At 35.5% G+C, this 24,464-nt stretch overlaps 1 protein-coding gene across 5 annotated transcripts in view; it reads right to left on the bottom strand.

Moving 5' to 3' along the window:
* The window catches only part of Mctp (multiple C2 domain and transmembrane region protein), a 237,975-nt gene that overhangs the window by 173,917 nt on the left and 39,594 nt on the right, over nucleotides 1-24,464 (bottom strand). For all 5 annotated transcript variants that reach the window (XM_076129846.1, XM_076129847.1, XM_076129850.1 and 2 more), the window contains exon 2: nucleotides 5,023-5,185. In XM_076129846.1, the coding sequence (XP_075985961.1) occupies nucleotides 5,023-5,053 (31 nt within the window). In that variant the 5' untranslated portion in view covers nucleotides 5,054-5,185. The remainder of the gene's footprint in view (nucleotides 1-5,022; nucleotides 5,186-24,464) is intronic.

Below are 24,464 nucleotides of genomic sequence, written 5' to 3'. Positions count from 1 at the left end.
TTCGTCCTTAACATTGCATTAGCGGGATTACAGACGTAATAATTCACGGCACAGACGTTAGAAATTACTTTATTTTACTTACGTAAAGGGGTGTTTACGCTGCCTCGAAAGTATCATAACTTTCGTATATTTTTACTCTCTGTTATAATATCCCTCTATGTAAAAAAAAATAAACTCCGTATTTCTTTTTGGGAATGAGTAGTCTAAGCCCTTACGGGATATAACTTTTTTATTTCTCTTTGAGTTAGGCCCATAGGCCACCACGCCGATCAAGTGCGGATTGAGGAGCCCTCAAGAAATGAACCTATTTATATCCTAAGCGTTATAATCCAAAATCAAACAAACACTGCTTGGAACCACATTAATAAGGCAATATTGCATATGTTACTTTTGTCGGCCTTAAGAATTAAAGGATTTTAATGAAATGTATTTATTATGAAGATAGTTTCAAACCCATAGTAAAGCTGCCACTATATAGAAAATTGCCACAAAAACAAAAAAAAACATGCGGGCAAAAACTTGTTTATGATATAAGTACAAATATATAAATAGAAAAAATAAATTAAAAATCCTAGCCCGTAAGTGTATACTAGTCTTAACGCTAATTCGTTAAACCGGCGCTCGGCAAACCATTTCTCCGTTTAATGATAATCCCGAGTAAAGCGCTAAGCCTGGCTATTTTTCACTTATTTGTACATTACAAAGTAAATAAGTTAGCATTTAGGCTATGTAAAAGCTTTTGATTAAGTTAAATTTAATAGATTTATGTACTCCTAGACAATACTCTCCACCCGGAATAAGAGATGGGTTAAGCGTTGAGTCCACCAGGCTGATCAAGAGTGTGACTGAGGATTCCTTCAAGAGCAATTTTAAAAATCTGTCAGAATTCCTTTATGAATAATAGTCGCCTGTAGTGCGACATTTTGCCGCTATGCACAGCACGCTAGCTATCAACAAATATATGAAAACTTGATCAGCGCCCCTAGTGGATGCCATAAGAACTAATTGTTACGTACATTTTAAACGTCAAACTCTCGATACTTGACACAACCGGCTGGAGAAAATTATGCTACTGTATTCTTTCTCTGTTATACCTGTTGAAAATATTTTTAATACACACATTACTTCAAATAGTCTAAGGTGTGTTGTCTTTGCTTTGAACCCTCAATAACTTGTGTGGGTAGCGCACGCTTGTACGAAAATTGGGTACCGCTTTCATTTCTCTGTAGACATTAGTGTGGCTGAAGGAAAAGTTTATGTGTCTATTTATTACTTTTCTTTTATTGTTTTCAGAAGAATAGTGTTTAAGTTTGTGTGAGTTGCCTGTTTGTTTTTCTGACCAACTTTTATGACTATATATTTTAGTTGATGTGTATTTTGTGTGACGTCATTATTTTTGGGCGTTTTATAATTTTAGGCAAACGTTATCATTACATCTAATGCAATATTTTTTCTAAAAATGGTTCTTTACAAGTAAATTCTAACCAAGCATACATTAAAATATACGTATTTATAAATTAGTATCAACTTTCAGGCAGGATTTAAAAAATGAGGTCCATCTCTATCTTTCAAAAGGGGTTTCGAAATCGTGCTTCCAAGTCGATACTAACAAGAACTATATATGAACTGTTTTTTTAACAAAAATAATTCAAAAAGTATAAATGAAACGTACTAGTCAGCCAGTATTAGTTAAACATAATTAAGCCTATGTAAATGTCGTGCGTTCATACAATTTGTGTGAAAGCACAGGGGATTTAGTCTGTTTATTTTTGGAATAGAGCTGTATATGTTTGTAGCAAACAACGTTTAAAAATGACATCATTTTGAATGGCGTATTTTTTATGTCGTTTTTACGTTGCTTGTTCAGTTAATGACATGAATAGAGACAGCCGTTTTAACTTTAGGTACTGATATTATAACTGTAATAACACTCTGAAAATGTATAAATATATGTAAGACAGAATGTTTAGTTACTGCTTAAAATCATGTTTAGTATTTGAGGCAATAAATAAGAATATTATTTTGTGTGGTATTAATGAATATCTTGCATTAATTAGGATGTCTGATTGGTTTTTATGAACATTATGAAATTATGAAAGGAGAATGGGCAAAATAGTATGGAGCCTGGGCGATCCGCGGCCAAACTTGATTTAATGTTTTTTTAATGTAGTTTAGTCCTATAATTACCGTGTAGAAGTTTTATTGCCGCGACGCACTTATATGACGAACAAAATACATTTTTTTTTGAGCACTTTTAATAGTATAAAAACATATTTTTGGCTTATATTCGGAGATTAAATAAAAAGTACTATTTATATTATTGCATACAAATGTAGACATTATTAATATTCGAACAATCATAACATGTAAATATATAAATATCGTAACAAGTAAACATCTTGCTCTTCTATTATACATTCACTGAGACGACTTATCTGTCTTGAATGCTCAGCTTAAAAACCAGGCGTTCATAGCCAGTTGCGCTCACTGGTCGGTAAACGATCTGTTGGTTAAGCAACCGTTGGCGCGGTCATTCTATAGATGGGTGACCGCATTGTGGTATTTGAACTGAGCTTCTCCGTGCTTTCGACGGCACGTAAAAAGTCGGTCCCGGTTGTTGTCAACTAAGATAACATTCGGGCGGCTTGAACAACTTCGAAACTAGGTGAACCATATGATAGATAGATACGAGTTACGATTATTGTTCATTTTGATGGCATTGCAATCGTTATAATAAGATGTAACGTTATTACACAACATTCAATGCATTACAGACACGAAAAAATTGTATTTGTTCTATGAAATTCCATTATATTTACATGTCAATATATTGTTTCCTGAAAGGATTTCAGCGAAACGTTCTTAGTAAAAGTTGTTCCTATTTATCATTACTTTAATTTGACACTACTTTCATTAATGGCCGCCGACCGCCCAAGAGTGCCCATTCTCCTTTCACCCACATCGTTTGTAACCCAGATTAACGCTTGCTAAGGTTTGAATTCAACTCTTTCCAGGCGGATAAAGTTGAAGGCAAGAGTTAGCGAAGAGGATAAATATCAAAGGGCTTCGTTAGCTGGGCAGTATCTCCGGAAATTACCAATCGGATATACGTGTGGACGATAAGATCCTGCAAAACCAACGGATCAACGCTGAATCTTTTACGCAAAGATAGTTAGGTGCAAGTAGCAAAATGTTTGTGTATAAAATGGCAGCAAATTATTAACTGTCAATGTATTTGGATATTTTTAATTCCACTGCGCGAATGAATCTGGACACAAAAATTTCTTACTTATACATATAATAAACGCGAAAGTATAAATAAGTATAATAAACGCTGTTTGTTTCTATTTTCTTTGTGCCTACACTATTAAACCGATTTGGATGATATTTCATACATCATAGGATAGTTATCTATATCCCTTTTTATTCTAGAAATCCCACGAGCTCCATTCAGTTCAATAGGCTTCAGTAGTTTACAAAACAAAAGACTGTCATCTGCATTTTATCTCCTCGAACGAAGTCGTGAATAGGAGCAAGTACCTAATACATTATCGTAATCAAGTTACAGCCGTAAATTAATTAGCAAGCTCCTTTGATAAGGTTCTGTTGAACGGATGTAGGTTAATGCACTGAGCAGAAGCGTTTGGGTAATTGGCACTCGAGCTTGGTAAGGCACTCGTTTTAAGCTGCCTGTCCAATGACGTAGAATGGAGTTCAGGACGCAAAGTAAAGCTAAGCAATGCTGCAATGATTTGATCTACACTTCATGGTGTATGTTCTTAGTTCCTCTGGGCTTCTCTGTGCGATTACTGAGACTAATTTTCTCATTCCATGTTTATTTTTAAATACATACATAAAATTATCCTTTTTTTCCAGACAGGTTGGCAGGTCCAGAATAAGAAGTAGTTTTAAGTTGCTACACTATTGCTTAAAAACTGTCATCTTCTAACTAATATACATATATAATACATCCTCTTTTCCCATATGAGTAAACAGAACCATAAAAAAGTAATCTTTGAGTCTAGAAATCTGTACTACTATATTATATCTTCTTTTATGTCTTCCTCTAGACTCTGTCTTCAACTATTTTTACCAAATTCTGCACTGAATAGTAATGTTATTGTTTCTTTGGTCTATCCCTTCCCCTATAAGAAAAAAGGCGTGATTTTATTTATTTAGGGAAAATTTTATGTATTGTTTGTATTTGTATTGACACCGTTACGCTCCCGTGAACGTGTCGCCTTACTCAGATAAGTGCATCTAAAGTTACTGTAAAGTTCTCGCGACGTTGTACGTTGTTTTGTGATGTTAATTTTTGTGCTCCAACTTACTTTGTTACAAATATATGGCATACAATTAGCATTACTTTCTTAAGGTTTTATTAAAAGTTGGAAAAAGCTTTACCGTAGAGTGGAAAACTTTATATGTGGAAGAAACATATTTTTGTAAGAGATCGTCTGGATTTAAATCTGCCAAATGCACCGTTTTTTTTCACCACATAGTTTATTGTGCGTTATATGTTATACAATAAAATTAAATGAATCCGATTTATTACTGTATTTGTTAGTCTCAGCATTATTACAAAATGAGGCAAGAAGTAATAAATATTATATTTTATATTACAAATTTAAAAAAGAGTATTTTTTTTCTACGTCAACTACAACTAATTTCGTTCAATTACAACTGAATTTTGAATTTTATTTAACACTAGCTTTTACCCGCAACTTCGTCCGCCACCTGAATTTTCTCATGGGAATGCGTTATTTTCCCGGGATAAAAAGTAGCCTATGTCCTTTCTCGGGCATCAAAATATCTCCATACCAAATTTCATGCAAATTGGTTCAGTAGTTTAGGCGTGATTGAGTAACAGACAGACAGACAGACAGAGTTACTTTCGCATTCATAATATTAGTATGGATCACATCATTCTCCAGATGATAAATGCTAAAATATGTGTCGTGACTGCGTGAAGGGATGACAATCAGTCAGTTCAAGTCCTAAATAATGTTAACATGTACTCACTGGGTTGCGGCGAGTGTTTCTTAGTGGACATGACGTCATTCAGCTCATGTCAGCTGTCGCAGCGCACGCACGCGATCATCGAGTAGGCGTGGACGCGCCACAACCGACGACGACGGCCGCTCAGCTTTTAACGCGCGGTTTGTTTAGCGCGCACTGCACGTGCCTGTGAACAAATAATAGCTTTTAGTTATACAGGGTGTAAATGACAGCTAACCGAAAACTTTACTGGTAAGTTTGTGACACTATATGCGCGAAATTTACTCCAACGATATTTCTCGGAAATTATTGGTTCTCGAGTTAGTCATTTTTGAGCGTTCAATATATAGTGAACAACGCGATGTATCTCCGCACATGCCTACGAGATTTCTGGCGGCGGCGGCGCGCTAATCAACGACATGTCGCGACGCGTCGTAGGTACGTACGCGTACCACCACGTCTATGCGCTCACTAGTATGCAACGCTATCATTAGACAACAATCTTATGTATCGTTTATGGTATCGTAAGTAGGCCCGAAAGTTACAATAGCTCATAGTAAAATTGTAAGTAGGTAGGTACCTACTTGGCTTACGTGAAATCAAACAATAATAGCAAAATGTAACCAATAATAAGAAAGTGCTAAAACAAATTGTTATCAATGTCTATCAACACGCAATTACTTGGTGTATGGCGAGAGTTTGAGTACCTTTGGATCCGGACATACAGGTGCAGATCACGCCGTGCACTTCCACGTGGTTCACCATACATAACACATCAACATTTCTTCCTATTTACGAACACAACTGCACTTCGAAAACAATAACAACAAAAATAATAACAATAAAACCACTAACAACTCAAAACCGGAACAATAACAAGTAATAATAAACAACAGTTCACACACCACACGACGAATAGGACATAACGAACGACACCGGTGAAGAGCTTCCGTCTTCCGCGAGCGAATTGCTCGAACTATCAAAGAGAGCCGCCGGCGCGGGCGCCTCTCCGCTCACTCGCGCCGCCCCTCGCCCGCGCTACCCGCTCCCTCCGCGCCGTCCGCGCGCGCGCCGCCGATTTGGTGACGAGCGACGAGTTAGGATCCCAGCGAGAGATTAGATTCAATAAAATATTGATGTGGCATTACTATTTTTACTTGTCACAGTTGTTAATCGTTGCATTGTAGTTTTATTCAAATACCAAATAACATTACAAACATTACTGATGTAAGTTTCGAATACTTTGATATTTATAACATAAAATCAGATCAAAGTAAATAAAATAATCACGAAACGTTTATTTAATTAAACCATAAAAATGTAGGTACATAACAATGATAACAATCAATATCCATTAATATTCTTATCAGAGAAACTAACTTATCATGATTCATAATCCCCGGAGAATTACTTAGCATCCATTTTGCCGTATCCCATCTATGTAACATCCACGCGCGGTCGCGGCGTCACGCGTCAGTACGGCCATCTACTTTTCGAGTCGCACCGCGCTTGTATGAAGTATGAATGAGCGTGTAAATATCGAATAGGATTTTGCAAGAACAAATGGAACAAAGCGACAATACATGTTAAATTGTTTATTAGAGATTTCTTTAGCGCTAAAGAATATCAATAGGATTTTTTGTCGTTCTGTATGTATTTGTACGTGTAATAATAAGATATCACACATTTTAAATCTTATGAATGTATTTTTTATCGGAGAGCGGGATAATTATGTCATTTTCATTTTTAACATAGAACAAATACTCAGTAACGCTGCATACTAGTGAGTACGAGGCTGACGGCTGTGTGTGTAATCGGGTCTGTGTGACGCGCGTAGGTACGCGGCGTGACGTCGACCGTCGCGGCCGGCCGCCGCCGGCGCGGTGTCGTTGGCCGCGACAGCTGATAGCGAATTTATACGTTGTTTTAATCCATTGCTGTTTTTTGTGAAAAACAGTAATATGGCGGTTTTTTTTTCATATTCATGTTGCATTGTGTAGTATTAACGAAATAATACCAAAAAAAATAAAAAAAAACGCATAAAAATTCGGAAAAATCAAGAAAAAAGCGATGAAAATTTTCAGCGCCACAAGCACCAGAATCGTGTCTAGAATCATTTTTTTTTCGTTTTCGGTAGCCTGTCTGTTACACCCTGTATATGTATACAATAATATGAAATGGGATTTTTTATGGGAAAAAAGTGATTTTTGGTTTGTATAATAAATATAATAGCTTTTTGCAATCAATAAAATTGCAGGCGACTTACAAATTTACGTTATGTTAAAATCAAAGGCTTGCTTGTTTCGAGATTGAGGGTATCCTAGATCTTTCATGCTCTGTAAAAAATGAAAAAGAAAAACTTGGGCTACCACGCTTTCTGCTATTAGACACAAACGATTACACATTTTTAAATTTAACCCGGTTATGACCGAAAATTTTGCAACAGAAGCCTGAATCTCCCAAAAGATCGTAGCCGTACCGAGCCACTGGATTTATAGTCTACCACCCATTACTGTCTCACTACTGAACATTGGAATTCCCATTTAAACTCTGTTCATTGGAAGTTAGGCTATTACCGGCTGGTTTTTTCATGTCAGCATTTATTTTATTTGTTGGTTAACCGTGTGCTTTGGCCGTGTGGATGTCGGTAATAAATTCCGGTTAGCGATAGTCGTAAATCTGTCACGTTATAGGAATACACCAACTAGGATACGATCTATTTAATTTATGGAGACAGCTATTATAAATGATGAGATGGATTATAAACTAGGAAATACTGGATTTACATAAGTATAGTTTAATCAACACACAGTTTCTCCACTTCTTCATAACTACCATTTAGTTTATAAAACAGAACTCTGACAGTTTTTTTCATAGATTTTCCGTCACCTTTTTTATAAGATAGGTCATTCGACACTAATCCACAAGTCGTAAATCTAGCTCTTAACATTTTAAATCACTCAATTGAAGAAAACCACATGATTGTTATTGAATTATGAAGAACAGAAGGCAGACACCCTGAGTCTTTATACTATTTATAACATCAGAAACTACGGGACAAAAAATACATCGAATGGCCATCCACGAATAGAAAATACATCACGTAGGCAGATTTTAATCTATTCACATTATCCCAAACTCTCGAAGCGTGAATATTTCCAACTTATTAGCCTTTAATTCCAACCATCCGATCCCGAAAATTCTAGGAATTTGTCGTTTTGATCATGGAAAATACGTACCATATTTTAGCACTGGTAGTAATTTTAGAAAGGGTATCGAATCATCCATATTTTTGCACTGATTATTTAGGGTTTTGGAAAACGGTTGTTAAAGTCATTTACAGCGCTGTTATGGGTATCGAATAAAAATATCGAAGGAATAAGTACGGCAAGTAATACGGCAAGTATGTTTAGGACATGGCTACAATGGCTTTTTTACTTGAGAGATCGTTTACTTACTGTTTAGAGGATGTGTAGTCGAGCTTAGCTGTATGTGCATCCAATGTAATTAGTTTATATTAACTCGGATTTGAGCAGCGCGGATCCAATGTTTTACCCCTTGCTTGTTACAGAAGGAAGCCGTTGTCTACATTTTAGATACCGATCATTATTAACTAAAAGCAAAATAGTATTTCATCCTATCAGGTAAACTTGCTTTCTTAATATGTAATTACCAACTCAAAAAATGTTCATTTTAACATACTTCAACTTTACTTTACTTGACTTACCCATACTTTAACTCAGTGCCTAATAAAACCATAAAAAAGTATATTTTTAGCCCGTTTTTCTACTACTTTTTGCAAATAACTAACTTTTCCAAAATCCAAAATTAGAAGTGTGTGAATGTTACCAGTATCAAAAAACAGAATTGCACAATGTTACCAGCCAATATTAAAAATATTGCAGGGTACAACGTTCAACAAATAGAGATAAATGTTATGATCCGTTATAACCGCTGATACCCGCATGACTGGGTTGAAATATTACTGCGATATTTCACTAAAGACAACGATTTTATTGTAAATCCGAAGTTCGTGCTCCTGGCAAATATTGTCACAAAATGACAGTTACATTCGAGCATTTACTTATTTAATCGTTTCTCTATTTCGTACCGTGCCTAAACAATAACTCTAATTTATTATTTTGCTATAGCTGGACAATGCTCTTCTGTTTAAAATGCTCGGTTTCTGAGGCACATTTAGCGTAGTTAATCTATACATACAAACTGTTTAAACGCTATTAGCTGCGTACTGACTGACCAAGCAGCCTCGCGAGGCAATATCTAGGGTCAGTACGGGGCTATTGAATAGATAAACTATTGCTGAATGTACCTCAGAAACCTTAGGAGCCGCTGGCAAAGTGCGGTTTGAGGATTCCCATAAAAACTTCTTTAAAGAATTCTGAGCCACATTTCCGTGGTATATTCAAAGTGCCTCTGTATTACGGTCGGTAGTTGTCACAAGTTGAACCAAGTAATATTTCATTCAATATTAATCGTAAACATTTCACTCCGGTGTAATTAACGAGTCTGATTAAAAGCCGCGGTGTTATTTAATTAAATATCAATCGTTTCATTGGTTTCACGTGGGATGATTGATTTAATGGAGCTAATTAATAGTGGTTATAACTATGTGGCCCATCCGTAATGTATATTACAAACTTACAGAAGTTTTAGGTTCGAATCTCGGGTCGGGCAAAGCAATAAAATTATCCTTATCTTTTTATAACAGCGATTCTTAGAAGTTATAAAAATCAGGTCGTGAACCTTCGTTCCGTAGAGAGCGTTTTAGGGAAGGTTCATATCTGACAGAAAATGCGTCGGGCCTAACTTAATTTGTATGGGCTTCGCACCGACGTATCATCGGTTGAGTATGAACGGTCGAGTGTTTTTCTATACATTTGTCTGTTCTGTGGACTCAAGGCCTAACCCCTACCTCATTACGGGAGGAAATCCTTGCCCAGCAGTGGAACATTAATGGGTTAAATTTATTTATTTATTTATTTTTGTCTGTTCTGGCGTTGCGCGAGCGATAATAGGCGACGTATGTTCCGTCAGATATGAACCTTCCCTTAAGCTGTCAGTCTTGCGCTTGAACCAATACCAGGAATACTGTACTATTGAGTAACGAGTGACGGAGGGAGAGTGTACGATAGAGTACATGTGTGCTATGCATAAATCTGGCCGCCAAATAGATTCATTCTTTTTCTCCTAAATTGTTTTCTATGACCACTGAATAGGGCATTTATTAATTTATGATATCATCATGTTCAATACACGATAATTGGCTCAAATGTGGCTCACAATTGCCATTCTATTAACAGTTTATTTTCCTCAAAATCATTATAAGATTACACACGAAAAACTCACCCCAAAGAACTGAACCCAACAGGAAAACGGTAGAAAAAAGGGTTTCCGCTAATATTTTCTTTTCGGGTTCTAATTAAGTAAACAGTCATCGTAATCGTTAGTCTTTCCTCGCGTGTGGTCGGCTCCCCGCATAGTAATGTGTGCTTAGCAACAATAACACGTAGGAAACATCTGACCGCTCTTGTCAATTACTAGACATGAGAAGTAAAATTGATATGATTAATCCTGCTAGTAAATGCAAAGGTTTTGATGAATGTAAGGCTGTTTGTTTTTGCAATAATGACTGAATTATTTGGATTTTTAAACTGGAAACATTAATCTTTGTTATTAATATTAACAACTAATTTTTATTTTTAGCATAATCAGTTCATTGTCTAGAAATGGTTTACTGGTTTTATTATGTGTTTTTGTTACATACAATTCAATGAAGGATAACAACACTAAGGGAAGTTTTAAGTATGTATATAAGTATTCCTGCACAGATACACACTGACTATATAAAGAAAAATATACATGAAGATAAATCTCATAATATCAATTCAAACAGACCGATCTCAATAAATTCCATTCATCTTTGTCAAACGATCTCAGTCGTATAACAAGCATCTCAAGCAGCTAAACCCTTTGAGTTCAATAATACACGCACAACAAAGAAGTGAGCGGCCTATGATACAAACGATAGATAACAACACCTCGCGTTTCACAGTCAATTGTTCGTCTGCAACGATCGGTTCGCTTCCACAGAAAAAAAAGTTAAAAGTTAGTAAAAGCTACTCTATTATTATTAAAGCCTAGCCTTTCTTTCAACTTTTCTACCTTCATGATTACAGTCTCACCGGATGCCGCTGAGTACCAGTACTTATATGCGACTGTCTATCGGACCTCCACAATCCAGTTACCTGGGTTTTCAGACTTTCAAGCTTTTGATTACTGGTCACGACTGACAAAATAATAATAAAATATTTTTTACTAGTATTTGCCGCGGAAAAATGAGAGTAGTAAGTTTCAACTGTGTCCACTTGATAGGAGAATGAATGAACTCAGTTTAACATTTTTTTAGACTTAAAAAATCTTATTTAATCCTAAATTTACAAGCACGGGCTAGCTGTAACTTATCTTTCTTCACTTGGTACGTCAATTCGTTTTGCCATAGTAACAGGAAATCAAAACCGCCTTTCTAGGAGGTTAATAAAGAAAATTATAAATCAAAGTTAAAGGCCAACGTCACAAAAGCCTCTACAATAACAGCAGATAACAACACGTCATGTTTCCGAGTCACTCGCTTATCTGTGCCGTGTTACTCTCACATTGTATACGTAACAACAGAGCCGGAGGTACAGGGTTTATTGCATCTCTCTGTTTAACGGCTAGACTACAAAAAACATTATGAACACGGAAGTAATCTGAAGACTCAGAGTCAAGCGTAGTAATGATTTAAAAATCTTTATTTGAAATAAAAGTGAGATTTAGCTTTAACGCATCTTTAAACAGTCGGTACTGTCGGTCATCAAAACTTTGACATTTCACTCATATTGATACGTAACAACAGAACCGGAGGTACAGGGTTTTTTGGACCTCTCTGTTTAATGCAGGGTGAAGAGAATTCACTGTCTTCGTATTTTTCGAAAACACAAAATATGGTTGATTCATGAGTGTAGTTACTCATAAGTTTTTACATTAGACGACCTTTCGTTTTTTATTTGCAGTTTTGAGAGATTTTTCGGTTTTCTTACAAGAATAATCTTCTTTGCTTAAGATATTGTTTTAATTGTTTAGTGTGAGTCAAAGTAATAAATAAATGTAGCTTAATAATGTTCCTTAGTTCAGTCATCAATGTGTTGTATGTCATCAGTGTCTTGTATACATGGATGTAAACGAAGCAAGGGAAGTTTGCCAGAATGATAGCATGTGGCGTTCTTTGGTATTCGCTGCCCCTTTAGAAGATAAGCTTGATTTTGTGTATGAAGGTATGTCTGATCACAAAAGATAATATTTATATAATCAAATGAATTCCCACGAATTTTCCATGCAGTTAATTTTCGTACATTACCCGTATAATTAACGCGTACAATCTCACATTTTCTAAAGTACTAGGCTGTCATACAAATAAAGGAGTTTGTCAACAAAATAACACATAAAAGTGAAACGACGGTACGCTCATTTACAACAGCCATTGTGTGAATAAGGATGTTCACCCGCCTAGAAGATTAGTAATAAAAAAAATGGTTATGTATTTTTTCATCATGATGAAAAGCATACACTGATATATTGATAACTCACATGACATCACAACATGTCGCGTAATTGACTTGATACAAAAACTTTAACTCGTTTTGTTTAAATCTAGTCTGATAGTATAGCAGACAAGTATAATCTAAATTGCTATTCATTCTTTTTCAAGAAACATATGCAAAGTGATACAGACTTCGTCATTTTACATGGGATGAATATTTAATTTCGCCTGATATTAAGACTGTGTCATCGGTTTTTAGATATCAATAAGTTATTTAATCGATTTGAAATAGCTTCGACTGAACAGAAACATTTTAAAGCCTACGTTATAATCATATTTATGTAGCTATATTTATTTCAAAAAGCCGTCGCGTGCGTCGGTCCTGCGGCTGACTACGATCGCAAAGAAATAGAATGTGCACCTGCGCATAAAGCACACACTTGAACACTTTAAACATAGTCCTACACGGTCAACTGGTTTTAATTAAACTGGCCGTGGTAGCCGAATATTGGCTAGGAGGATATTATTAAACTAAGAAAAATTACCATCACTTATGTTTTAAAATTCACTCAACATTTACATAAAGCTTGCTCACTCGTCCTACATATTGTTAGCCCGTGTGTACACAAGTCAATTTGCTCGTTTAACTGAAACCCACTCGACAGAGATACTTATGTGATCCCCTAATACATACATTCACGCCCCAACAACTTTACTTTTAATTAAATTCAACAATGCCTTTACGGTTGGCCGCTCATATAAGGGCCTGTTCGTATGTACAGTTCACCATATAAGTGTGTTAGATATTAGATATTTGCACGGAACAATAACATTCTCAGTCTTCCTTTGTGATTGTTTAGATGCGTTTCATGACTTCAAAATATCTGGTCAGTAAGTGTCACTGATAGGCTGCTAGGCCCAATGAATATATTCCCAAGATAGGTGATGAGCGGGTGGTGTCACGTCCGTCGTCTATGGTGTTTGATGCCGTCACTATCCACCCAGGCGGCATCACCCAAGGTAGGGCCCCCCAGGTAGGGGGGCGAGCCGCGCATGGCGTGCGTTTTGCGGTACTGGCTTATAGCGGTTATCCCGGCGCACGTCTTTGCGGAAGCGGTTGGACACTCGTCACCTCGACCTTTTACAGCGACCCCGATCGATTTCGCAGACGAAAAAAAAAAGTCCTAATGAATATAAGCGTCCAGCCCACAGCACTGGCAATGCTTTGACAAGTTTGTGATCGTACAAAAACTATTTAAAAATCTCTAAATCGTGTTTTACTGCGAAGTTCTATTTGGTCATTGAAGCTGTTAACAAAATGTTTCTGATTCTGATGACAATGCAAATTCGTTAGTGTACTACCAAATTCTAAACTAAACAGATGTGTAAGTATAAGTCGTAATTAAATTCGGAGCTTTGTGGTTAACTTTATAGCCGTGGAGTGATGCCAACTCTAACAATAGGTATAGTATTATCTAAATTCTTACTCAAAAATCTAAATATATAATTAGCGTGTCACTATGCCCGAGGACTATACGCTGATACGTCAAGAATACTCAAGAACACAATCTAAGATTGCATATCCGCGTTAGTTCCTGTGTAATTTTCATAAAAGAGCAAGTCAAAGTCAAAGTCAAATATTCTTTATTTCATAAACTTTAACAAGTATTTGAAATCGACAAAATATTTTTTATCTACCACCGTTTCGGAAAAGCTGTTGCTCGTGAGAAGAAACGGCAAGAAACTCACGCAAGCAAAGTGAAAGTCTTTAATCAAGAGGAATCAAAAGCCTTAGTTTTCCGCATTCGAATTTCCTATTTCACTAACAAATTTGCCTAATAATACTTTAGCCGCACAATGAAAACAAGCTACCATAAAATCAGCTTAGTCCAACTTTGTTGACCAATACGTTTGAAAACCAACCACATCAAACGTCCCATAATATGCGGGAGTGCGGGATTGTTCGAACATTTCCGAACTCGACTGTACTAAGCCCAACATTTTTCATTTTAACTTTGTTCTGTCAACTTTGAAAACGTTTGGCAATTATATTTCCCATTGGATAGGGAGTTGGCCGTTGTAATATTATTGACAAAATTCTGCTGGTGACTTAGCCTGCGTGATTAAATTTCCTGGGGTAAAAAGACACTATTTGTTAATCCAGGTTATAATCTATCAACCTAGCTATCACTATTATCACCATTTTTTACGGTCCTTCGTTTGTCTCATCCACTGTAGCCCATAACAAGATTAATAATACAGCCAAACCCGTACTTGGCCAGCGTCGTGGATTCAAAGCATTACCCCTCCCTCAATTCGGAAAAAGACTTTTGTTCAGCAATGGGACATTGGTGGGTTTAAAATAATAGTTATCCGAGTACATGATTTATTTATGAACGAAATTTGATTAAAATCGATAAGGTAATTTTTCGTGATTGGCTAACAATATTCATTCAAATACCTAAACCTCAAAACCTCGAATGGATGAAAAGGTATCAAGTGAAGTTGGCAATTATTGTAATATATTGATTGGCCAGTTCAACAGTTTCAACAATTTCAATCGGCGTAATGTGTATGTATTCAATAGCTGGTGTTCCGGCTTGTTGTGACTGTAAACAGAACGGCTTTTCGGCTTATTGGTTTTCGAAATTTTATCAATGAAAGTGAAATATTCTGTTTTATATCGAGTGTCAGTTTTACGTAGATATAAATTTTTACTGGGTTAATAAAAATGTCAGGTCACAAAAATGTTTTTAGTAATTAATTGACGTTTTTAAAATAAATTCATTTTATGGACTGAGGTCCTGAAATATTATTTTTAAACCACCTATTTATCATAAGCTTAAAGTACACAAGTTACATTTATGTAGTAGTTACATATCATAAAAAATATTTGAAAATAAAACCATAAAACAGTGTTTCTAGCAGTATCAATATTATTCCAATCATAGTAGTTCATATTCAAATAAATCTCTTGCATTTTCGTTCAAATTTATTTAACCGTTTAAACAAAATATAGTAAAATATTCAGCAACATTCTCACCCTCTATTTAACAACCCCAGTCGGGCAATTTTCTATTAAAACTTTCTCTTTGGCTCAACTATAATTATATTAGCAAAACGGGTGACCTCTATTCAATTAATAGCCAAAAACAGGCAACAGTGAGGTCACAGGGGCTTAGTTAGGCTAATGTTTGAGGGGTGGATTCACCCTTCGACTGTCAATATTGAAATAAGGCTTGTCGACTTTATTTTTCATTCGTCAAAGGGTTTGAAGGTAGCTATTTTAAGCCTGTATTACTTACTTAATAATTTGACGTTTTAATTATTTAATATGAATTGTTTTTATAAAATCTATCGAAGTAAATAATTTAAGATTTATTGTCAGTTTTAGAGGGATTTTGGTTCGAGCTGGTTCGGTCTTGCTGTAATACAATACGAGTGCATCATCAAAAAATCATATTTACTCAATGCTTTGCTTGAATCTAAGTATAAAAAACGGTATTTTATCTTTATTACATACGAGAGAAAGCGCGAGATATAACCATTAAGTAATATTTCATAACAGAAATCTAAAATTTTATACACCTATAACTATTTATCGCTACCTTTATAAAGTACACAGATACACAGTATCTATTAACTTTAAACAGTAAAAAGACGCGAAAATATCGTCCAGAGTATTAAGTTTCTATTGTGACGTCATAAAGCGTTGAAGGGTTATTATGAAACGGCTTTATGGGCGCACTGAAGGGGTTAAGTTTTATTATCTTTGTGCCCTTGAAATACGGAGTGAAGATGCGTTCTCAGTTTGTCCCGACGAGGTAACCATGCATCTTAGAGCACGTTCACATGACAGGGGCTCAGCGATTTGATTTATCAATCTATCGTATGGTTAGTGGTCAACCTAGTGTCAAAGTTGTTCAAGCCGCCCGGAAGGCCTTTACTGTGACTGTTCTTAATTGGATATTGGATTTCTTTATTATATAGACTTTTTACGTACCCTCCGAATTACGGAGACGCTCAGTTCAAATACCACTATGCGGTCACCCAACTATAGAATGACCGCACCAACGGTTGCTTAACCCACAGATCGTTCACGTTCACAGTACTTGACATCGTTCATTTTCGTTTAATATTAAATAATAGTAATGCAAAGTAAGGCTTGAAAGTTATCAACGTTAAGATAACAGGCGAGCTATACACAAAAGTCCAACTACCAATAAATTATTCAATATCGTGCTTGGAGTAAATGAATACTACGACTAGCCTGCTTCAGGGACCACAAAAGCGTATATTTAACTTTATAAAAATATTTTTATTATAAAAATATGTATTTATACCCCTATACGCTTCTATTCTACCATTTTCATTTCCATTGAAACAACCCTTAACGTCGTGTTACCTGTTTAATGCTCTACGTTCTAATTTTAGACATAGCAACCCCAGTTCCAGGCTATATTTTTAGAAAAAAAGGGCCGTGATATCGGATCCCAAGGGTTTGTTTTGACAGTTACGTGAATTTACAGTACAGTAACTTGAATGAAAGCAAAGATAATCTAGTGGTATGAGTATTAGCTACTCATTTAAATCACTCAACTCATTTACTGAATCCTAAGAACACACCAATGGCTTTCAGAGCTATGTGTATTACATCATACATATAATTGCTAGCTTTCTTACTATTAAATCGTCTAAGCTCTGATTACTTATGAAGTGTTTTGTCACAATCAATCAATTTGGAAACTGTAAATAGTGTATATGATTGAAAAAACATTCAAACACTGTATGACTACTCAGAACTTAAATGACGTTTATCAGTTAAGCATTAGGTATTTAAATAGGTAAGAAAAACATTGCAATAAAACCTCGTTTGCAGCAGAGTTCTCTAAGTCATTTCTTGAACAAATACACAGTACCTAATCAAGACACTCTTAATGGCTTTATAAAAGACGCCTTATAAGAGAACAAAAATGGTAATAAGAATAAGCATAAGGCCTTGTAATTGTTGTAACTACATAATCTTCAGGAAAATAATACACGAACACAAAAGCTTCAGTTATGTACTGAAATACTGAAACATTTCAAGTGTCACTCAAGTCTATTGACGTCAATCTATTCACGACGATCTTTTGTCGTTCAGTGTACTTCACTCGGTCACCATTCAAAACTGTACACTTTACAAAATTCGTACAATTCAGTCCTAACGACTACCTTAAAATAAAATAAAATTATGAATTTTATGTTGAGAGAGGCTGTTTGAATGAGTAATAAAAAAGGTTTTTTTTTGTTATGCTCACGGGTTTTCGTCACTTCGTTTGTGTAGAAAGCCTTATTGTATAATAGTAGGTAAACAACTGCAATAAATATACCTACTAGTTACGTAATCATGGCATGACACCAAAAAGGAAGTGAAAATCCTTAAATCACTTTACAATGAACCAACCTGGAGAGATTTTATCAGACGAACATTAGCTACTAAGACAGGAGTATACAACGATTGAATAAAAGTAATTATATCTTAGATCGTAAAAAATATTCATCAAGGAATAAATGGTTCAATGAATAACAAAAACTCAAGAAAAACTGTAATTAATTTACATTTTATTCAAAGTGGGTGTTTCATTCGAACTCTTACATAATGTATTAGATGCTTTTATTAAATTAACATAAGGAATACGGCTGTCTATTTATTTTCTCGGAACTTTGACTCATATCTCCGAGATACTGTTCTTTGTTTTTGAAGCATGTTACAGCTAAATATTTTTAGAAATAACTCAATTCTGTTCTCTTTGTTTGTATTATTTGGTAGATATTTATTTTCGTATACAACATTCGAAAAGCTCGAAAACGTTTATAATTAATTTTGAGTCGTATGCAGGATAATACCTTTCATTAACCGTTGATGCCGTTTCATAAACGTCATATTAGATGTAATTACACCTAATATGACGTTTATGAAACGGCTAGTCAAATCAATGACATCGCAAACCGACTAAAGAGCAATTATTAAAATACTAGTCCATTTAATGGATCGGAATCGGACTAGTAGCTCGTTTCTCTACCACTATCGACTTTCAACAACCGGCTAGCTATCAAGAAATTTTGTATGAAAAACTGATCAGTGCCTCAAGCGGGCGTCGTAGGAACTATTTTGGCAGCACATTTTAAATGTCATACTTTTGATACCCGACAGTACCTATAACTGTAGAGCAGCGTACTGTAGTTGTTCGTGACAAAAAAAACGGACTAGATTGTACTTTGCAGTTATCATTTAGCTTTATGACAGTACTTACAAAAACTTTAGATAAACTAAAGTCCCAGCTGTAGAAAGCAGATTGCATTGGCTTTTTCAAGCTGGTTTTATCGGGAGCAAATACGAAGATGCAGCGAGTCCCGCTTGATTGAAACAAAAATGAACAACACAGCTGTTCTCGTTCATTTTGGAATTACCAATCGACGTACTGGTGAGAAGATGAGAAAAAGTGCAGCTTGAGCTTCTTGATTAGTTTTATCAGAATTCTTATATAGACGTATTTATCGCAAAACTATAAGACCTCACCGGTAAACAAAGTTTTAGGATCGACTAATTCTGAACAGTTTATGTGATATGGTAAAAACATCATTGTAAGGCAATTCTTAGTTTTCTGTGTATTGCACTTAATCAATTCTGTTCTCTATGCTAAAAATTAGCAATGGCACATATTCGGTTCGGCACGTTTGGTTCGGCAATATTTATCCAATAACAAAACCGACTTGACTCGCTTGTTCGGCCTGTGCTGATCGGGTTACCTACACATATTCCGTGACGCCTTTTTCTTTTGAGATAAAAACATCAGACACTCATCTTATCATCCGCTTGAGAAGTTGTCCAGGTTCCTGCTCTAAAACCAAAGAAATCCTTAAATATCACACAACATGAAATAACAAAGCTTCAAGAACCGCCTATCAAAACTACACTTCAGGATATATTCAAGCGAGCAAACAATACAATTACTGATAGCTTTTATCGAACAATCACTTGTTCCATACGTCATATTATCGTAATGGCTTCCCGTTGTAAATAATTGAATGTAATTACTAGTAATGATACCCACTCTAGTAGCGTATAGTAGTTATTATAGTAGTACTAGCTTAATTCTACGGCTTTGTTTAAGTTGTTTTTTAATAACATTATTATGTATGTATCTCTGTAGATATAAATATTATCATATTGTGAGCTATGTTAGATATCAATTTATTTGGTAAAAATAAATAAATAATATATTTTTGTAAAATCTCATAACCAATTGCTTCCATTTTTGGGTCAAGCAGACGTTGGCTTGGCCTTTTAAGTAGTTTTAAATAGAGGGTCTCAAATACAGTACTTGAAAGTAAAGTTAATCGTGCCTGTGAATCTAATTTCGCTTTTGCCTATAATAATATCAGTCGTTTACTTAGTCAAGGGCCTTTGAGTCGTATGAACAACTTTAATACTACATAATATATACTTAGACCGCTTGCTTGTAGAATACAACTTACCAGTGAGAAATTTCTCCCATTTTCACACTTTAAACGACGTCGGTAAATATACTGACAATCTGAAGCATTTCTAAACCTATGTCAGGGAAGAATACCTCTCATTTATATAGCGTGCTCCTTACGGCGCCGGCAAATATAACTGAAATCCCACTGACGGTACCGTCTTTATTTTCCTTCACTTTACAATTGTTTTTTCAACGTTAAAGCGTTTTCAAAGAAAGCGAACAAGCTTTGTTGAAGAAAGAAAACGTTTTAAACGTAAACATTTTTGTTTAAGAGATTGTTTAATGACTGTATGTTTTAAGGAAACAGGACCTAGTTAGTTCATGAAAACGAATCTATACTAATATTATAAAGCTGAAGAGTTTGTTTGTTTGTTTGTTTGTTTGAACGCGCTAATCTCAGGAACTACTGGTCCGATTTGAAAAATTCTTTCATTGTTAGATAGCTCATTTATCGAGGAAGGCTATAGGCTATATATCATCACGCTACGACCATTAGGAGCGGAGCAGTAACGAAAAATGTTACAAAAACGGGGAAAATTATGACCCACTCTCTTTTACGTGACGCAAGCAAAGTTGCGCGGGTCAGCTAGTTCGTTATATATTTAAAGTGTTCGTTAATGACCTTTATATTGTGATAAGAAATAAACTGAATTTCAACAAATATAAGTTTTCGATGATTATATTATTTAAGACTTGTATTTGTTAACTATCTTCATTTGTTATCATACTTTTAAAACATTTACGTGCGAACTGAACTGTACTAAACAAGATAGCGTTGATTCATTTAGAATATTTTGTTTGTCTTCCCCTTTTTCCACGTTAAGTAGGGTCAACACAGCATGTTTTCTTTCTCTTTCTCGCTGTCATGGGATTTGGTTGATGCTTTTTAACCTTCAACGTCAACCTCTTTGAAAACTTCCTTCAAGATCTAATAAAAGTCAAATGACGTTTGTACGTATCAAAAATATTGAACAGTAAAAAATATTTTTACACACGAGGATAGCTATTATTAGATAATATTCAAACTAGTGATTCAAACTTATGACCTTCTGCTTACAAAATCTACATATTCATTTCATATTCCACAGTGACGTCACACAGCTAAAGCCTCTGACATAAATAGTATTAATGTCAATATCATCCATTCACATCGGTTGCGGTGCGTCTCATGAATATTTGACAATATTCAATTATTCGGTACCGGAGTAACGAAGCAAATACGTGTATCTGATATACGGTAATAACTATTCAAACGTGAAATAGGGCTTATTACAAAATGATTGATAATTATATTATTAGGTATGTAAATAGATGTGGCGCGTGGTTCTGTAGCCCGATTCTCTACTAGTATCGACAACCGGCTAGTTACCGGGAATTTTTTGTATGAAAATCTGCTCAGCGCCTCTAGCGGGCATCGTAGAAACTAATTTCACAGTATATTATATCGAGTATCGACAATTGGCTAGCTATCGAAATATTTTGTATGAAAATCTGGTCGGCGCCTCTAGCGGGCGTCGTCGAAACTATTTTCACAGTATATTTTAAATGTCAAAGTCTTGAAAGTACCGACAGTATAAAGTTGTGCCACTAATCATATCATATTCCACTGTGACGTCACACAGCTAAAGCCTCTGACATAAGTAGTATTAATGTCAATATCATCCATTCACATTGGTTGTGGTGCGTCTCATGAATATTTGACAATATTCAATTATTTAGCATCGGAGTAACTGTGATAATAACTATTCAAACGTGAAATAGAGCTTATTATTTAGTAATTGATAAATTATTATGTATTATAATTTAACTGGCTGTATTTCATTGTTCCGCTTGCGTTTAACGCTTGGAAAAATTTAAAAATATTTAAGGATTTTCGTTATTAAAATTTATTTAGTGGTTTAGAAAAGTCAGTATTAGAAACAGACAAACAAACAGAAAAAAATTATTAGTATCTAATAGTAGTTAGTATGAATATTACGCTTACTTATTGACCTAGCTGCTGCCCGTGACTGCGCCCGCGTGTAATAATTTTTCATGGTAGAATTTTATATATAAAATATTTTTTAACTCGAATACATATTTTTCGATGAATTCATTGACAGAAGCTATTGTGATAGATATTAAAAACAATCACAATAATATATCATCTATTCATCACATAGACTTTCTAAACCGAATACTTTAGTGGTAAATAAACCAATTTACTTTACCAAAAATAACACTTTAATACGAACTTCTTGTCCAACTCCTCAAAACACTGAGTAAAACTCTCGAAAGCCGCGCTTGACAAAGTTTTATTAAGAAGTATTACCGGGATCAACTGAGAGTTTTGCAGACGCTCAAATCTTAGAAATGTTGACGAATTTGTTTTACTAAGCTGCTTACTCTAATGTGTTGTTGGCACGCCATCTAGCGGTCGGCTTAAGAAGTTTTTTTTGCATTGGACCGGTTTTTGATTTTTTTATATAGGAATGGGGGAAAATCGGTTGATGTGGTGAAAACGTGACAGACAGATAGATTGTCACATTTTTAAAGCTTCTGCCGCTGATATATATACCGCGTGAAAAGATTTTTGGGATGAAAAGTATGTAAATCTAAACAATAAACAATCGGTGTATCTATCCGAACACGGAAAGTAGTTTCTGAGTAAGAGTCACAAAAATACATACGTACATTCGCATTTACAAATCTAGCAATACACCTACGCGGCATTTGATCGTTTCGTTCAAGACGCTCGATGTTACGTTCAGTGTATCATCCCCCGGATGTGTAAACACTAAGACCCGTATTAATAGATGGATATCAACTTGGAAGCATGGTCTTAAGAACTTTCTTAACATACTTATATATTAAGAAACAAATCTTGAGACGCCACTTGAAGATAGTGACATCCTGAATATTATAATAATAATGTCCTCCTAGCCGATATACGGCTACGGCGGTCGGTTTCATTGAAACTGGCCATCTGTGCAGGACTTTGTTTATAGTGTCCAAGTGTGTGCACAATACACAGGTACACTCTCTATTCCATTACTCTCATAGTCCGGTGGGACGGATAACCGACACGACCAGAGAGTGGTCAGGCGCAGGACCGACGGCTTTACGTGCTCTCCGAGGCACGGAGGTCTTCGACCTCAACTTCCCAACTCCGGGCAATCTCTAAGAAATTCTTAACAGAAAATCTCAGAAAAGACTTTTTGGCCCGACCCAGGATTCGAACCCGAGACCTCTCGCTCGGCAGTAACATACACTACCGACCGCGCCACAAAGGCAGTCAACCTCCTCCTGAATATTAAAAAGACTAAAAACATTCCAGAAGCAGAAAACTAAGTAAAACCTCACACCCGACCTATTGGTCTTTGGCAGTACTACAGTATTTCCTAATAAAATAAACTGATGAATGAAAGAACGATATCAATAATACCATTATCGTTATAAGGTTTCTACTGAATCAGCACAAAGGTGATTGTCGAGTCGATTAGGAAAGCATTAGTGACGGATCAACAACCCTTGTAGGCTTATCGTTGAGTTCGTACCTTTGTGTATTATGTCATTATGAAGGAATCTGAGGACGGACTTAGTAATAATAATATGAGCTTTGATTCAAAAGTGTTGATGTGTACAATAGAAATATTATTTTCTGTTAAAATATAACATTTGCACTATAACCCATTGTTGACACAAGATCTACGAATGTCTTTTATTGGTAACTTTGGAGCATACAGCAATTTGCCTATAGCGGTCGTTAAACAATTTGTTGCGTAAGCAACGACTGGCGCGGTCATCTTATAGATGGGTCGCTTAGTGGTATGTCCGCTGAGTGTCCTCGTACTACGAAGAGCATGGTAAAAGTCGGTCCCTGTTGTCGATTGCGATGACAGTCTTGTTACATTAAATTACTCTCGGGTGTCGAGCAACTTAAAAGCTTGTTTCACTATTGGCCAAACCATGTGATGAAAGTACCGGAAATTCTAAGGAAATGGCTATTAACGCCTCGAGAAAAAGTCAAAATATAATTACATTTGAACAAAATTCAAAAGCAATAACATTTTATTGTCGTCAGTATCATAAAACTAAAGTGATACAAACACCATATTTCCGCGAGTCGTAATCGGCTCTCCGAACACATTTCTAAGTGTATTTCGCAAATAAAACGTGAATCATAAAAGTTGTAGAATATTATCTAAACAGCATAAAATCGGTATAACTTGACTGAGTATGTGAAATCGTATACGACGTTATTCAAGTAATATAACTAGGAGTTATTTTACTACTAAAACTAATCAAATGTATGAATACTTACACGCTAGTGCAATGACAATCATATATTACGAAAACTT

Source organism: Anticarsia gemmatalis, chromosome 23 (genome assembly GCF_050436995.1).
Source record: "Anticarsia gemmatalis isolate Benzon Research Colony breed Stoneville strain chromosome 23, ilAntGemm2 primary, whole genome shotgun sequence".
Taxonomy (NCBI): Eukaryota; Metazoa; Arthropoda; class Insecta; order Lepidoptera; family Erebidae; genus Anticarsia; species Anticarsia gemmatalis.
Note: the sequence above shows the minus strand (reverse complement) of the source record. Positions and strands in the feature narration are given on the sequence as shown.